Here is a 14,867-nt window from a genome sequence, read left to right as displayed (position 1 = left end):
GCTGCCAAAATGGCTGCTGTTCGGAGAGCACACACATTTATACTCCGCCTACTGGGCGGAGCCAGCAGGCAGGGATCTATCCCCGTACCTGTAGTGCAGGAGCCTTACCGTATTACCTCTCATACATGATATATACAACATTGGTGACTACCACACTGGTCAATGGGGTTTCCCATTGTGGGGCAGCCCCACGCTGTCGGCAAACCCCCCGGCTGCTGGCAAAATGGAGCATCCCGACGGCAGAGAATTCAGCCCCATAGCTCCGGCACAAGTGGGGCTACAGAGCTGAATTTTAAATCTTTTGTATTTCTTTGAGTATTCTTCAGCCTGATGGTTATAAAGACACACACTGTTGCTTGTCTTGTTCACCCTGATCCCCAGCAGAAGGTACAATGCTGTTGCACCTCGCTACACAAATTACAAGGCACCAGTTGACAGACAGTACATAGGTAAGTGCTCTTGGTCTGAACTACGATCACGGCTCACCCATTGCCAACCACACAATCCGAGCCAATGGTTTTCCCCATGGGCACAGATTTTTAGAAAGGGAAGCTGTACAGTCTCTGAAAACTTAGCGATAGTAGGCCATGTAGATCCATGGGTTTGTGCAACTGTTGAGGCTCGCGAGGAGCATTATGACGGTGAATGATGAACCTTGAAAGAGGGAAAGAGAAGTTCCAGTATAAATATATTGCACCATAGTAACATTGTGTAAATCAATAGATGAAGATACATATTTGTATTGAAATCATTTTTTTATTTGAATCTTACTCTCAAATAATTACTTTTGAACTGTACTTCCAAGGTTTATATTCACCTAGGTTGTGAAGCATTGGGATCGCATATGGATACAGTATCCCTGATGGGGACATTGCCTTGGCATAATTGTAGGCGCAAGGTAAATTCAGGCAAATTGTTTACTTGGTCCTAGGAGATCATTTGAGTTTGGAAAGTGGAAAGAAAATGTGCCGACTACTTTGGGTTGGGTACAGGTTTGGCTTTCCATGAAATTGTAGCCTTGTACAGATAGAGTTTTCAATGTATTTATTTTTGGATGTGGGCCTTTGGTATTTATTGCCCATCCCTAGCTATCCTGAGAAGGTGGCGAACCAGACTTTGATCCAGTAACTATGAACGAATGGCAATATATGCACATTTCCGGATAGTGCGTGACTTGGCAGGTCACTTAGATATGATGGTGCTCCCATGTACCAGCTGCCCTTGTCCTTCTGAATGGTGGAGGTTGTGGTTTGAGAGTTTCGGCTAAAGAGAATGGCTGTAGTGCAACAACGGGGATTTGAAATATACTAACAGGTGATGGTGGGGGGAGGGAGGGAGGGGGAGGGAAGATCACAAACTCTCACATTTGGTCTTCTCTCTGCTGAACTAAATAAAAACATAAGCTGTAAAAAAACAACACGACCCAGGGAACTTACAGACATAATGTGAATGCTTTGCAATGAAACAATTTCACTCCCAGAAATGCTATCTGATTTCAGTTTGATACAATTGTTTTAGGCTATTGGAGAGCAAGAGTAGGCCATTTAATTGGAACCAATTCCACATTAATGTATTTCAATGTGTTTGGCAACTTGTATTTTGATTCAGGCAGACAGTTGGTTAAATGTGATGGTTCCTGGTCACTTTTTTGAATGTATTGATCAACCAGTCCTATTCAAATTAAATCCAACTGGTCTTCAAAGGAAGTACTTTAGACAAGAAATTTTCTGTGGACCAAGGAAAGTGATAGAACTCATTGGAGAAAAGGAGAAGCATCTTTTACTTGTGTTACATTATCTACTGGCTTCCTTATCACTAATCTCAACACATGCACTGTATTGTATTGACCTCTTTATACAACCTGTAGGAGTATTCACAACTGTCAGCTGAACAAATGTGTCAATATGTCAGGGCTCGGGTACCCGTCAAACAAAAGGGCCTTTAATATTGCTGGAAAGAGGGACATGTTGCTGAATCTTTTTGTCTTGCACACATCAGACAAACACAAGAATGCCAAATTTCAAATGATCACAACAATTTATGCTGTAGGAGAAATGGGTGCTGATTGTTTGGCAGGTAGAGTTGGATTGGCTGAGGTATTGCCATGGACAAAGCAATGGGAAAATATAGACACCCCAAGCTCCCAGGTAATTCACAAAAGGCACAAGGCTTGAACATATTCTCTTTGTTTGCAGGTCATTGCAGTCACTTGTAGCAAGTGTAAATGAGCCACATTACCCGAACAGGCGTCAGAGTGTGACGACTAGGGACTTTTCACAGTAATTTCATTCCAGTGTTAATGTAAGCCTACTTGTGATATAAAAATTATTGTATTTTATTATATAAGCTCAACTGATTTTCTTAAATTGGTTGTTAGTGAAGCTATTAGTGTGCACAAGATTGTTCAGCAAGTGCTTCCTAATTGCATGATCACATCTAAAAGATGTTCTGCCTTGGGCTTTGCAAGTGTGGGGTGGTTGGTTCGGTCTATACTCTGCCGAACGAACATGTTGTATTAAAGGGCCTTTAAAATTAATGTCTGTTAAATATCTGCTGCCTTGTCATTGTAGTTAATTTGATGAGCAGCATCCTCAATGGGTGACTAACCAAAGTCTTCATTTTTGCAATAATCATAAAATAGTTGAAAGAAATATCTTGAGGGAACTGACATCGATGATTGAAGTTGTGTCTGGGTGAAGACGCGAGTTGATTCTGCAAGAGCGGCAGAATGATTATCATCTCTTTGGCAGTTCTTTGAGAGTTTCACAGTGTAAGTTTAGATTTGGCTGCGAGGAATAATCAATTTGGTCAGCAAGTTTAAAATCAACAGAAGGAGAGAATTGGATCACACTCTGTGATGGATGATTTGCTATGTTAAGGCACGAGTGACCGTGTTCAAAATTGCAATTTGTTGGGTGAATTTCTGTTCTTTGCCCAAGTGATATTTCAAGAAGACTGGTACTGGTTGTAAATTCTTAAATATTCCATTTTTAAAGAATATGGTTCATCTTTGCACTTGTTTGTTGGTTAGGTAACCAGCATTTAGGTTGGGTGGCATGTCAATTCACCGACCGACCGAAAAACAAGGAGGTCACTTGATGACGCGAATAGGGAACACTGACAAGAATCCTCTGTTCAATGTGACGACCCTGCAATGCTTACTTAGACATTGGGTAGATAAAGGCTCACAGGAGTTATGATGTCCACTTATTACCTTTGAACCCAAGTTATGCAGTGATAGTGGTGATGGTCAATGGATTAGTAATTTAGAGGCCCTGGCTAATGCTCTGCGAACATGGGTCCAAACCCAACCATGATCTCAGTCATTGGTAAGATGTTAGAGTTCATTATTAAGGATTAGATTGCGGACTTAGAAGGACATGGTAAAAAAAGGGCTGAATCAGCACGGCTTCATCAAGGGGAGGTCATGCCTGACAAATCTGCTAGAATTCTTTGAGGCGGTAACGAGGAAAGGTGAGCCATTGGACGTGTTCTGTTGGCATAGCTGCGAGCTTGAATGCATGTGGAAATCCAGAGCAGAGGAATACTGAAAGGAGAGATTGAAATCCTGGATGTGGATCCTTGGTGAAAGCATCTAAGAGAAATAGTTGCTTGGGAGAAGATTCGAAAGCGTGTTTTTTCTAGAGTAGAGTTTTGAAACACTTGGACGGAAGTCAGATTCCAGTGACACCAGTTGGCTCCCAGCGTGATGAGCATCTGGGGGGATTTGATGAGAAACCCATAGAGGTTGTTTTAGGTGGCATCTGTCACTTAGCTTCAGAGTGTGGTGCCCAGACACATTTTGCTTTTTGATTTACGTGGACCGTGTACTTACTGAGAACATTATAGAATAAGATATATTTTGTAACTTGTATTTTCCTTGAAAATCTATGTACATCTGTGAAAATGTATGTGGGGTGAAGGAGTATAATCAATCTTTTAAATTTAATAAATGCTTTGTTATTTTGCTAAAGTTACTTGACAGTCCTGTGATTCTGTTCTTCCACGTCTTGAAGCAAAAAAACAAATGTTACAGTCAATTGGGCCAGGGTTCCATTCTCGGATCTGACTGTCCAGATGTAATGTCAACTGGGATCACAACAACATCCTGGAGGGTTAACATGGACTAGCCATATAAACTGTGATTACAAGAGCAGGACAGAAGCTGGGAGTTCTGTATGAAGTAATGCACCTCCTGGCTTGCCGAAGCCGACCTGCCATCCATGAGGCAAAAGTCAGGAATATTCTCCACTTGCCTGGATGAATGCAGCTCCAATAAAAACCAAGCTCAACACTATCTAGGAAAAATCAGCCATTTGATTGGCACTATCTAAAATATACCATCCCTCCATCACTGATGCACTGTGGTAGCAGTGTACATCATCTGCAATCACAGATTTGTTACAGGGCAGAAGGAGGCCTATCAGCCTGTCATGTCCGCATCAGCTCTTTGAATGAGCAATTCACGTGGTGCCATTCTCCTGCCTTCTCCCTGCAATCCGGCACATTCTTTCTTTTCAAGTAACAGTCCAAATTCCTTCTGAATGAATCGATTGAACCTACCTCCACCACACTGTCAGACATTGCATTCCAGACTCGCTACGTGAAAACATTTTTACTCATATGCTTCTTTTGTCAATCATTTTCAATCTGTGCCCTTTCATTCTCAGTCCTTTCACAACCTTTGAAGGCTTCTATCACATGTCCTCTCAACCTTCTCCTCCAAGGAAAACAGTCCCAACATCTTCAGTCTAACTTCATAACAGAAGTTCCTCATTCCTTGAACCATTGCTACATTCGCACTGCAGCAATTTGCCAAATTTCCTTCGACAACACTTTCAAATACTCCAACCTCTACCACCTACAAGGACAAGGGCAGTAGTTACATGGGAACACCACCTCCTGCAAGCTCCCTTCCAAGTCCCTCACCACCTGACTTGGAACTATATTGCTGTTTCTTCACTGTCGCTGAGTCAAAATCCTGGTACTCCCTCCCTAACAGCACTGTGGGTGTACCTACACTATATGGAGTGCAGCCATTCGAGGTGGTTGTTCACCTCCACCTTCTTGAGGGGTAATTGGAGATTGGGAAATAAATGCCTTGTCAGTGACGCACACACATTCTGCAAAAGAATTTTTAAAAGTCCTGGGCGGATTCTCCGTTCGTCGATGCTGACATCGCGTTTGGCGATCGGCCGAAGAATCACCGTTTGCACCGATATCGGGGGTGGTGCTGCTTTTGCAATGCTCCACCCCCTCAAAACAGCATACTCACAGAGTACGCCGCACGCCATTGGGATGGCCTCAACGTCACCTGAGGCCCTCCCCAATGCTCCAACCCCGATGGGCCCAGTTCCTGACGGCGTGGGATACTTGTTCTTTTTATTGTCGTGAACCCTGCGTGGCAGCTGCAGACTGAGTCCAGCTCCGCAGTTGGGAGCCATTCCTCCGGCAGGGTGGTTCTTTGGCGGGGACTGGGGGCACTGGTGGGGGGGTGGTTCCGGAGGGGGGGGGGGGTGGCAAGCCTGGTCAAAGGGGGGCAGTGTTTGGCAGGCCTGGCCCACGCGTGACCGGAGCCATGTTGCACGGCGCGCCTGCTTAGGCCACTGCCGTGCACATGCGCGGCCACGGACCTGGCAATTCTCCGGCAATATCCGCAGGTAAAGCCAGGGGCTTAACGCTGCGTGCGTGCTCTCCCCCCCCCCCCCCCCCCCACCAGACGGAGGATCGGTGCAGCTTTGCCGCCTTTTCTCGGGGGTAAAAAGCCACTGCTCCCACATCGGCGTCAGCACTTTGTCTTCAAATTGGAGAATCCAGCCCCCTATAAGCATTCAGCCAACTCTCCGCAATCTTCTGCTGAGCAACCTGTTCGGCTCCCTCTAGGTAATTTTATCGGGACCATTGTGCAAAGCAAGCAAAACCTTTTGACATCTGTCCTTTGTCATTATATAACTGTCGCTAGTTAACTGACTTGACCCCAAGTTTTGCATCAATTTGGAGACGATTTGGATGCAGATTAGTGCATGTCACACCTAACCCCTAAATAATTATGGTTTTATTTTGAGTTCATTTCGCTGGGTGCCTATGGGGAATGCTAACAGTACCACTTGTGCTAGATTTGTCATTTTGATTATCTCTCAGCCCACTCATGTTGGCCGATTTTTTTTCTTTTTTTCTATTTTAGGCACCTTCTCCAACTTTGTAGTAATCACCTAACCACAAGCCTTTGCACGTCCAGTTGTTTCATGTTTGCTGAAACTGCTCTTGAGTCATGAACAGGATGGTTCCTGGTTATAGTGAGTTCTTTGATATGAATTGTAGCAACCTAAAGGAGCAGAGTTGGATTTCATTTTCTTTTAGCTTTTTATCTCAGCAGATTTCTTTCCTGTGGGGTTGTTTTTGCAATCCTAATTAACAGCTACTGCTTTTGGAATTACCTTCCTCCAAACCTCGGTTAAATTTAGAATGTGAAATTAACCCAAGGGGAAAGACTCAAGTGGTATAGTGGGCTTGACACCAGCCAGACAAAGCAGCCGGCTTGATTGCTCCTCCTCCCACAAACATTCATACCCTCCACTATCGATGAACAGTGACAGCCGTACATACCATCTACAACAGGGGTGGGCAAACAAAGGTCTTTATGCGGCCCACCAAGTCATTAAAAAAAAAAAAAAAAATTTTTTTTAAAAATGTTTTTAAAAAATTTTAAATTATTTTTTTTAAGGTTAATGGGGGGGCTGTTGGGTTACTTACTGGTATAGGGTGGATACGTTGACTTGAGTAGGGTGATCATTGCTCGGCACAACGTCGAGGGCCGAAGGGCCTGTTCTGTGCTGTACTGTTCTATGTTCTATATGAGGCGCCCAGAATCATAACCGGGTGGTAATTATTTTACTTAACATACTATGCGGCCCTTTAAAATTGTGAATTTCTGAATGTGGCCCTTGCACGGAAAGGTTTGCCCACCCCTGATCTACAAGATGCATTGCAGTAAGTCACCAAGGTTCCTTCGACAGCACCTTCCAAACCCATGACCACTACCATCTAGAAGGACAAGAGCATCAGATACCTGGGAACCCCACCACCTGGAGGTTGTCCTCCAAGTCACTCACCATCCTGACTTGGAAATATATCACCTTTCCTTCACTGTCACTGGGGCAAAATCCTAGAACTCTCTTCCTAACAGCACAGTGGGTGTACCTACACCTCAAGGACTGCAGTGGTTCAAGAAGGTAGCTCACCACCACCTTCTGAAGGGCAACCAGGCATGGGCAATAAATGCTGGTCTAACCAGTGACACCCACATCCCGTAAATTAATTTTTTAAAAATTGAAAATGTGCAAAGATATGTTCGAAATAAGTTGCAATTGATTCGTGAAGGCTGGACTCAGAAGAATGTTAGTGTAAGAGTGCAAATATACAGCTTCTGGTATGGACACTTTCCTAAGGTTGTGTACATCATCTAGAAGTGAAAGAATTTCCTTTATACAATTCATGGGAGGATTCAATGAGTATTGCAACAGTAATCATATTTGCACTTGCCATATAACTTCAACATTTTCCGACATACCCTGAGTGTCCTATTGTTGTATACTAAGAAAAATGTATGCTGCAATGAGAGAACCATTGGTCTTGATGTACCCAACAGGTAGCCATAACAACTTGGAATTTGTCATTATTGCAGGTTCCCTCAAAAAAAGAAGCTTGAAGACCATTGATTCGAAAGAAATCTTTCCCACTTAATTATGTAAACTACAATTGGGGTGATGCTCTCTTTCATCCTAATTACTAAAAGTTTCATAACTATATTGTGAGGAAGAAGAGATTGGAGAATTTGAAACCAGACGATTTTTAAAAAATATAATTTTTCTATGTTGCAAAGGTTTGCAAAACTGCACTTGGAGTGATTCTGGTGGACCAGAAACTATAAGGGAAAAAAGGGGAGCAATTTGTGATCATCTCATTCCTTTTGTTCTCCCACATGATATTTATTTTATTGAACCCCATCATACTATTCAAAGAAGGACAGATGAGTTCTTCTGGTGACCTGACCCTTGACTGACCCCAACAAAGACAGACTATTTGGTTATTTCCTTCACCCTGCTGTTCTCAAATTGGCTCCCACATCAGCCTACAAACAACAGTAATTCATTACTTCAATTAACTGATTAATTTGAGGAATTAATCGCCTGTGGAGCCCTTGAGCGTGTCTCAAAAATGTGAAAGAGCAACTTGCTCCCACTTCCAACTTTTCCCTGTGACCTTCACCCTCCCCATCTGTGAAAATCACCTTCTCATCTCAGCTTTTCCTTATTTCCCCCCAGCCCTGCATCTCTCCCTCCCCTGAATATGCTTTAACAAGTAATTCTTAGCCTATGTCCGGAGACTCTTGATGTTAAAGGGACTACATAAATCCAAATTACTGCAGACATTATCCAAGGTGGCTAAATTGACACAGCATCTCAGGACAGTTTAGCCTAAAGTAATAAAAAATGTTGATAATGTGGCAGTTGGCAGGCGGCATGGTGGTACAGTGGTTAGCACTGCTGCCTCATGGCGCCGAGCACCCAGATTCGATCTAGGCCTTGGGTCACTGTCTATGTGGTCTTTGCACACTGTCTGGGTCTCACCCCCACATCCCAAAGATGTGCAGGATAGGTAGATTGGCCATGCTAAATTTCTCCTTAATTGGAATTCTGTTTTAAAATGTGACTGTTGGCACCCAGACATATTTGCATCTGGAAAGAAATTGAACATGGAAAGAATTTACTCTTAGCAAGCGCTTGATAACATCTGATTTATGTATTTAGAATTGGATTAGGCAGTACTTGTATTGATGTCCAAAATTTGCAGATTACTCACATAACCAGCTGTGTACGTGCATTTTCCCCGATAATTGTTTTGTTGTTGACTTGATTATTTGTTGAGCAGCTGAACATCCGTTGTATTTCTCCGAATCATAAATCATCTCTCCCTAATCCGTATCAGCCGAGGAAATTTATGATATTGCCAATTTGAAATACCGACCAACGGCACATCTAATAATTGATTGGAAATAGGTTTACTGTATTGGTCCGATTTGGTTATTTACACCTAAGGTTCTCTTTAAAGGATATTTTGTGCAATGTATGCAGCTGGAACAAAGCTGTTGAGATGTTTATTGGTATTTGACTATAAACCCTGCGCTGGAACACTATTGCGCAAGGAATTTGTTTTCAGGAATTCGGAACAATGGCCAAGAAATGTCCAACTCCTATCCAACAATCGAACTTAAGTAACCAAAGATATAGACCTTGTGAGGGTCGAGTGGAAATAATCAGCAACCTGCCAATGGTTGGATCAGCTGGTGACTGAACAGGTGACATTGTTTTATTACTAAGATCCCAGGGCCTTTGGCATTGCCTTTATTCGTCCATGGGATGTAGATGTCACTGGCTGGGCCAGCATTTATTGCCCATTCCTAATTGCCCTTGAATTGAGGGCATTTTAGATGCCATTTTAAGAGTTAATCACATTGCTGTATGTCTGGAGTCACATGGAGGCCAGACCAGGTAAGGATGGCAAATTTCCTTCCCGAAAGGACATTAGTGAACCAGATGGGTCTTTATAATAATTGACAATAGTTTATTGGTAATCATTAGACTTTTAGTTCCAGATTTTAACTGAATTCAGATGTCAATTGTGGTCTGTGTTTAGTTAGCTGATCTCTGGTCTTGAATAAAGGAGGGGGAAATACCCATTAGGATTTGTCTTTTCTGGCTGCCATTCAGGGAGCATAAGAGAAAGTATTAATATTCAGGGTAAGGGGGCGGTCACAATTGGACTTCCATTGCTGCCCCCATGACCAAATAACTAGTAAAGGCACTGTGGCAACAAATGCTGACTGGGATCCGTATAATTAACCTTTCAGCTACTCAAAAGAACTCTGAGCTATTGAAAGGGGAAGGTGGGCTACAACGTACCTTGAGTAGGTCCCCCAGTTGGGTCCCAAACGGTCCAGAGCTGCACAATGAAGAATGGTGCCCAACACAGAATATACACCACTACCACCAAAAAGGTCATCTTCAGTGTTTTCAGTAAGGTGCTGGGTATCCCCCTGGCAGTGCCCCCTTGTGCCACCATCGTGGGCACCTTTGTCAATGCAATTCTTTCTTTCCAGTTCTTTCGCCCAGTTAGGTAAATGGTTCTGCATATTCTGACCTGGCAGGTGATCAGAGCGACTGCTGGGATCACAAAGATGACCAAGGCTGTCCAGGTGATGTAGCATTTCCTGCCCCACGGTTGGATGAAGGTCGCCCAGCACTCGAATATCTGCGGCTGCACTTCTTGCCTGGAGAAGATGAAGATCTGGGGCAGGCTGAAGATCATGGAGAAGCCCCAGGCCGTGCCCACAGCCAAACGCCTTTGCGAGGAGGTCTTGGTGATGGCCATCATGGGCTTGCAAATGGCCTGGTACCGATCCAGGGTCAGCACCACCAGCAGGTAGGTGGAAGCAAACATCCCGACCACCTGCAGGTACCTGACGGCTTTGCAAACAGCATTGGGGGCCAGGAATCTGTCAGTCACCTCCCACACGAGCTGGGGCAGCACCTGGAAGAAAGCAACCACCAGGTCAGCGGTGCACAGGTGAGAGAGGAAGAGGCGGGTGCGACTGTTCCGCTTGCGCTTCAGCCACAGGGTGCAGAGGAAGATGCAATTGCCCAAAGTTGCCAGGGTGAAGACGAAGCTGAGCACGGCTATTTTCACCGGCACCGGCTTATTCCCAGTGTGAAGAGTCCCGTTACCTCCACTCATCTCCCGTTGAGTGTGACTTTGATTGAATTCTGCTCTCATAGTCTTTGCAGAACAAGCGGGTTTCTCTCCCCCACCCCGGGACCAATGCAGATGCTTTAATTATTAAAACGTCAGTCCAACTTTTTAAGGTTGTCTCCAGCACTTAACTGTACAAAACAAATCACTCTGGTCTGGGCGCCGACGGATCTGCTCAATGATTCCTGGGTTATCATCGTCTGAACTGCTGTTTTCCCATGGAAAGAGGACGCCCAGTCCTTAAACCACTCTCAATTGACGTGAGCATGTTGAAACGCCGCCTTGCTGGAAATCCAAACTCGTTAGTGCAATGTCACTCAACTGTGGCCAGAGATCTTCAGCTGCAGATACCGGGTAGATTTCTGCATCTATGTCACTCTGCAATGTTAAAACTGCCAACATAAATCCAGGGGGTGCATACCCCCCCCCCCCCTCTCCCCCTCCCAAACAACACAAAACATTGACAGTATATGTAAAGCCAAACTCACCCGAGATCTTCTGCTGATTGAACGTGTTGTTTATTCTGCACTGATCTGCTTTTAAATCAAGGATACTGCGAACGTGCAAGGCGGTGAGACTGTTGCACTACGCGATCCAGCATCAGTTTGCATGATGTGATATATAAATGCAGGCAGTTTCACCATGTATTTTAAACTTGTGATTTGGAACAGGCATATTTTTAAAAGCTTATAAAACACACTTCAGAAATACTATCCCAGCAATCAAATCCTGCTTCCATAGCTTGGGGGGTGGGGGGGGAGGGGGGTATAGAGGTGTGGTTGACAAAAGGAACAATACAAAACTTTGATGGGGGTGGAAGTGACGCCCAGCAGGTGAGTGCTGTGCCCTTGTATACCCCAAGCAGCTCTCCAAACGCTGGTGAGGATATATGTCCCGTACCAGCCTCCCCAAACAGGCGCCAGAATGTGGCGACTAGGGGCTTTTCACAGTAACTTCATTTGAAGCCTATATGTGACAGTAAGCGATTTTCATTTCATTTCATTTTCATATCCCCCATCAATTTAAACCAAAGTTAAACCAGTCGTCCTGATAGATTTAGCAGTGCATGTCATCAAACTGCAAGACATCTTTCGCAGGCTCTTTGAATGCCAACCGCTCCGGGGGTATCTCAAATCAGCCCTGGGAGAAAACTCGGGGAATGGAAAATAACTGCACTGAACAGTGCTGAATTGGAGAGATTCTCTCCGTGTTGCACAATCACAGACTCTCCCCTCAGATATTGGAAATGTAAACGTCGCCAGCCCCAAGATATGGGCTGAGTGCAACCAGATGAATATATTTCAAGCAATGAAATGCAAAATGTAATTTTTCCTTAGAAATGAATGTTGTCTCTCTCTCCATCCCCCACCCATCACTACAGAAATGGACCTTCCAGATATCACCCTGTCTATTTCCAAGTTGTGTTGAGAGGTTGAGCTACAAAGTGACGCTGATAGTCAGAGTGATTTCAGCACCGTGGCCATGGACAGCTCCACGCGTTCAGCGATACTGTCTCCATTGGGCAGATTGAACTCCAAAGATGCTGCAAGACCTGTTGAGTTCTTTCTAGCGCTTTCTGTGCTTTTTTTAAAATTTCGGATTTCCAGCATCCGCAGTATTTTGCTTTTTCTAGCGTAACTGGCGTCTGATTTTCTGAATCTGCCAACCATGGGCTTTGTAAAATGACGGGAAGCATTTCAACCTGGCATTACAAATTGTCAGCACCAGCCACTTAGATTTTTATAAAAGATGGAAATAAGAGTTTTTAGGCAGCAGCAACAGCAGAGCCGAACAGGAGAGTCTGGAGTTCGATATTTATTGGGACTATTGTTTTTGTTACACGTAACTGACCTAGTCCTCCTTTAGGGATTGCAATTTTAAAATTTTATATTTAGGGATTGCAATTTTTAAATTTAAGATTGTGAAGGATACAAAGCATAATGGGCATGAAAGTATCAGACTTCAGCTATTTACAAAGAGCTGCACCCTGGCCATTTGGTTGCAAGGCTGTGTCAGTACCCAGGATAGCAGCCCCACTTTGTTATGGAAATACCTCAAGCACTGTGTCAGATCAAGTGGAAGTTCAATTTCTCCACTAGGTACATCAAACTTACTTTCTAAGTTCCTCCCAAATGAATTATTGACCTTCCAAGAAGCCGAAACTTCCTTCTTGTAGATAGCAACTTTAAGTGCTTTTCTGTACACACAGCCACATCTGCAATCTGTACGCTCCCTGCACCATGCTCATTCAAGGCAAGGGGTTCACATCATGTACAAGTAGGCCAATGTCACAAAACCACACTTCCATTAATCTGGCAAGGCTGTTACTATGTATGACTAGAAGGTTGCCTCCCAAGTTATTTGACAAAAAGCAACAAGGTGATAATTGCAGATTAAATTGAAGTAGCAAGCTACTCCAGAACTGTCACAAGGAGGTGGTGGCGTAGTCCCCACAAGGAGGTGGTTTTGTCACTGGACTAGTTAACAAGAGCCTCAGAGTAAAGCTCAGGTTCAAATCCCACCACTGCAGATGGTGAGATCTGAATTCAATAAAAATCTGGAATTAAAAGTCTAATGATGACCATGAAACCATTGCTGATTGTTGTAAAAGCCCATCTGGTTCACTAATGTCCTTTAGGGAAGGCAATCTGCTGTCCTTACCTGGTCTGGCCTACATGTGACTCCAGACACCACAGCAATGTGGTTGACTCTTAACTGCCCTCCTCAAGGGCAATTAGAGATGGGCAATACACACTGACACAGCCTGGATGCCCACATTCCATGAGTGAATTTTTAAAAACTTTGAAAACATTTATGAGATGATGTGGGAAGACACAGACAGGAATCTAACGTAATGTTTGAGCATGTAGGGGGTGGCATGTGACACAGTGGTTAGCATTGTGCATACGGCACTGAGGACACGGGTTCGAATCACAGCCCTGGGTCACTGTCCATGTGGAGTTTGCACATTCTCCCCATGTTTGCGTGGGTTTAACCCCCACAACCTAAAGATGTGCAGTGTAGGTGTATTGGCCACACTAAATTGGCCCAGAATTGGAAAAGAAAATAACTGGATACTCTAAATTTATTTTTAAAAAATGTTTGAGCATGAAGGTTTAACAGCTGGACTTCCAGTGGCCACCATGGTCTGATCAATCACACACAGAGTGGCTCGTGCTTGGAGGAGTTGGTTTTGGCCCTTTCTGCCCATTTAGTGCGTGACCTTTGTGAGTAAGATGTGAAGTGAGAGGAGGGTGGTGGTTTCTCCCCCAGAGTGGAATGTTGGCAGGGTATCAGACCGGGCAAAAGTCAGGGAGAACCGTAGCTCAGCAGTTGGAGGACGCTCGTAGTGTAGCACCATTGGAAAACATGGCGGAGGGGGAAGGGCCGTCACCGTCTCCCACACAGCCTGTGGAGAAGTTGATGGATTTCATTAAGGGCAAATTTTGTCAACAGGAGATGCAGAATGACTGGATTTAGTGTGATTGAGGAAGCAGCAGTCCCTCTTTGCGGGACGTTGGATGATGTGGAGAAGAGGTTGCGGGAGTAATGTGCGACATTCCAGGAGGTGGGCAGGGCAGTGTCGGACTATAGTGACCAGATCATTTTGTTGGAGGCGGAGATGGCGATGCTGGAGGAGACTGCAAGGTGCTGCATGCAAGGGTGGATGACCAGGAGAATCAGTCCAGGCACCAGAACCTGCGAACTGGGGAGTTGCCATAGTGAGTAGAGGGAACAAGTGCCAAGGATGTTTGAGAAGTTGGTGAGGGAGAAGACTTTTGAAATGGTCCCAGAGGTGGACCGTGCCCATCAGTCCCTGAGACAGATGCCAAGGGCTGGGTAGCAGCCTCGGGTAGTGATTGTGCGTATACATAAATTCTCAGACAAAGGAAGGATTCTGCGGTGGAGCAAGACAACTCGAGACTGTAGCTGGGAGGGGAGGTGGAACTTGATTTACCAGGACATTGGGGTTGACCTGGCCAAGTGATAGGCAGGGTTTAATTGGGCCAAGGAGAAGCTCTTTCGGAGCAAGGTTCGATTTGGGTGCTGTACCGGCC

At 44.6% G+C, this 14,867-nt stretch overlaps 1 protein-coding gene across 1 annotated transcript; it reads right to left on the bottom strand.

The window, feature by feature from the left end:
* Window positions 1-204: 204 nt before the first annotated feature.
* LOC119954764 (vasopressin V2 receptor-like) lies at window positions 205-10,833 on the bottom strand. Its single transcript, XM_038780304.1, has 2 exons — window positions 9,963-10,833; window positions 205-654 (listed from the first exon to the last, which is right to left on the bottom strand). The coding sequence occupies exons 1-2, from the start codon at window positions 10,831-10,833 to the stop codon at window positions 572-574; spliced, it is 954 nt and encodes a 317-aa protein (XP_038636232.1). The 3' UTR covers window positions 205-571.
* Window positions 10,834-14,867: the final 4,034 nt, after the last annotated feature.

The sequence above is a fragment of the Scyliorhinus canicula genome, chromosome 20, assembly GCF_902713615.1.
Source record: "Scyliorhinus canicula chromosome 20, sScyCan1.1, whole genome shotgun sequence".
In the NCBI taxonomy this organism is placed as follows: Eukaryota; Metazoa; Chordata; class Chondrichthyes; order Carcharhiniformes; family Scyliorhinidae; genus Scyliorhinus; species Scyliorhinus canicula.
This window is presented reverse-complemented; position numbering and strand designations above follow the sequence as displayed.

What these genes read in the sequence shown, in the direction of transcription:
- LOC119954764 (XM_038780304.1), bottom strand. Translation starts at nt 10,833, where the DNA reads ATGAGAGCAGAATTCAATCAAAGTCACACTCAACGGGAGATGAGTGGA. An exon ending in AACTGGGGGACCTACTCAAG is followed by an intron (nt 655 to 9,962) that starts GTACGTTGTAGC and finishes CCCTCTTTCAAG; the next exon opens with GTTCATCATTCACCGTCATA.